This window comes from Verticillium alfalfae, genomic scaffold, assembly GCF_000150825.1.
Source record: "Verticillium alfalfae VaMs.102 supercont1.8 genomic scaffold, whole genome shotgun sequence".
NCBI lineage: Eukaryota > Fungi > Ascomycota > Sordariomycetes > Glomerellales > Plectosphaerellaceae > Verticillium > Verticillium alfalfae.
Genome location: NW_003315031.1, coordinates 1,680,760 through 1,682,927, shown reverse-complemented (window position 1 = coordinate 1,682,927; position 2,168 = coordinate 1,680,760). Strand labels below are relative to the sequence as shown.

General features: G+C 64.7%; 2 protein-coding genes across 2 annotated transcripts in view; both read right to left on the bottom strand.

Annotated features, from left to right (window-relative positions):
• VDBG_06942 (conserved hypothetical protein) overlaps window positions 1–686 on the bottom strand; it is a gene marked incomplete at both ends in the record, with an annotated part of 1,712 nt that extends 1,026 nt beyond the window's left edge. Inside the window, one exon of the mRNA XM_003003334.1 lies at window positions 60–686. Within this exon, the coding sequence (XP_003003380.1) occupies window positions 60–686 (627 nt within the window). The remainder of the gene's footprint in view (window positions 1–59) is intronic.
• A 798-nt stretch (window positions 687–1,484) lies between these two features.
• Window positions 1,485–1,652, bottom strand: VDBG_06941 (conserved hypothetical protein; the record flags this gene model as incomplete). Its single annotated transcript, XM_003003333.1, has 1 exon — window positions 1,485–1,652. One exon carries the CDS (start codon window positions 1,650–1,652, stop codon window positions 1,485–1,487), a length of 168 nt encoding a protein of 55 aa, XP_003003379.1.
• Window positions 1,653–2,168: the final 516 nt, after the last annotated feature.

Here is a 2,168-nt window from a genome sequence, read left to right as displayed (position 1 = left end):
ATGAGCGAGATGCCGATGACGCCCGATCCGCTCGACGCAGGCCCGCGTGAGGCGCCGACCTCGTCGGCATCCCGCATGCGCGCGCCGGCCGTGTCGACCTTGGCGGCGACGGGCACGAGGGCGCCGAGGCTCCAGAAGACGAAGAGCCAGGCGGCAAAGACGAGGCCCTGGATGGTCCAGGCGGCCCTCGGCAGGCGGCCCTTTGTGGTGCGCTGGAAGCGCCAGCCGAGGCCGGCGACGACGCTCTGGATCTCGAGAAAGGGTATGACGCCGACGAGCAGCACGAGCAGCGTGGGCACGACAAAGGCGAGGCCGACGGCGCGGGCGCGCGGCGGCATAAGGTCGGCGACCTCGGCGAGGATGAGCTCGACGAGGACGGCGGCGAGGGCAATGGTCGAGCAAAAGGCGGCGGCAGCTACGCGGCGGCGCAGGCTCTTGCGGCCGTGCTCGGCGTGGGCCTGGCGCAGCGAGGGCGGGGCGTGGGCGGGGAGGACATTGTCGGCGCCGTCGCGGACCTCGTGGCCGCGGGTCAGGCGCGGGAAGAGGTGTCGGTGGGCGGCGAGGGCGACGAGGACAAAGGTCGCGACGAGGGGCGACAGCGACACGGAGAGGCGCAGGGTTGAGGGGGCGCGAGGATCTACGGGGGCGCACGCCGTGTCGTCGCACGAGGAGCCGAACCAGAGCATTTGCGTCGTCGGCTTGGGGGGTGGACTGGTCGGGAAGGCATGTGGTGTGTTGTCGTGGGGGGGGAGTGCTGCTGTCTCAGGTACAGATCGTGGGCGTCGAGGAGTCGGATTGCTGGGACCGATTGTTATCGTCCGACCGTCATTGTTGTGAAGAGAGATGAGGGTCGAGGAAAGGTGGACAGGATGCGGATGCAGGGTGTAGATGCAGCGTGTACAGGGATGAAGTTGGCGTGTCGTCCATTGTCCATCGTCAGTCGCCAGTCGTCAGGCCCAAGTTCAGCCGCGTGTCCGAGCCGCATGCGTGTTGCTCCTTGCTTAGTAAGAGAGTCCAGCACCTCTGCTGCGACCATCATCTTGAGGACATGGACAAGTAGCATGGAGCAGATGATGCAGGGCCAGTGATGCAGTGACAGTGATGCAGGGTTTTGCCAACAGTCCTACTACAGCATATAGACCAGCATGGCAAAAGACATGGCAAAGACGCCAAGCTGTCTGCCACGCCCGTCTGAGACGAAACACCACCAGCCAGAGACAGGATCCATACGTGACTTTCATGTTCCCTATGTAAAGTGTATCGCTTTCCCAAACACCCAAAAGAGCCATCTGAAGACAGACGGCAACGTACAAAGACAGACGAAACACAGAGGAACACCGTCTTGTCCATAAAAATATAAATAAAGAGAGACTAAAAAACAGCAATCCGCCTGCATCCGAAACGCTTGACCGCCAACATACAAAGCTGACCTCCCCTCATCCCCGCCTGCGCGGGCCTCAAGGCCACATGCAGCCGGCCGCGCCTTAGCTGACACTGCTCTTCCGCGAGTGTCGCCCCTCGTCGTCGTCATCCGCATTCCCCGACTCGGCGCTCAGTCGGCGGTTCTGCTTCAGCAGCGCCGCCGCCTCGCCGACCTCCATGTCGTGCAGCTTCTCCTGCTGGTCGAGATCGAGCGCCTGCTCGCCCGGCATGACCTCAAACTCGTCGTCGTCACTGTCGCTGTCGCTGTCGCTGTGGCCGCCTGTCGTGCTCGGCGGCGCCGGCGCCTTGGGCACGCCGCTCACACCGCCCACGCCGTCCGCCGCCTCGGTCGGCGGTGTGTGCGTCTGCGACCCCCAGCGGCGAGGGCTCCGCGTATCGGTTGCGCAGCAGCGCGCTCGGGTTCAGCGGCTTGACCGTGGGATCAAACGACGCCGGCAGCCCGAGCACCTTGGCCACCTGGTGCGCCTCCTCGTCCGCCGAGTACTTGACCTCGACCTCATACAGGCTGCTCTTCTCGCTGTCCGCCTCGTGCTTGCCGCCCGTCGCCGACAGCATGCGCACGTAGGTGCGCCGCTCCGTGTCGTTGAGGCGCTTGCTCTTCTTCTTCTCGCGCTTCTCTGTCGGCCGCACCACGACGACGGGGATCGGCGAGTACTGGAGGCAGTACTTGGAGAAGGAGTTTCGCGTGTTGACGAGGCCCTGCAGACCGCCAAGGGAGCGGCCGC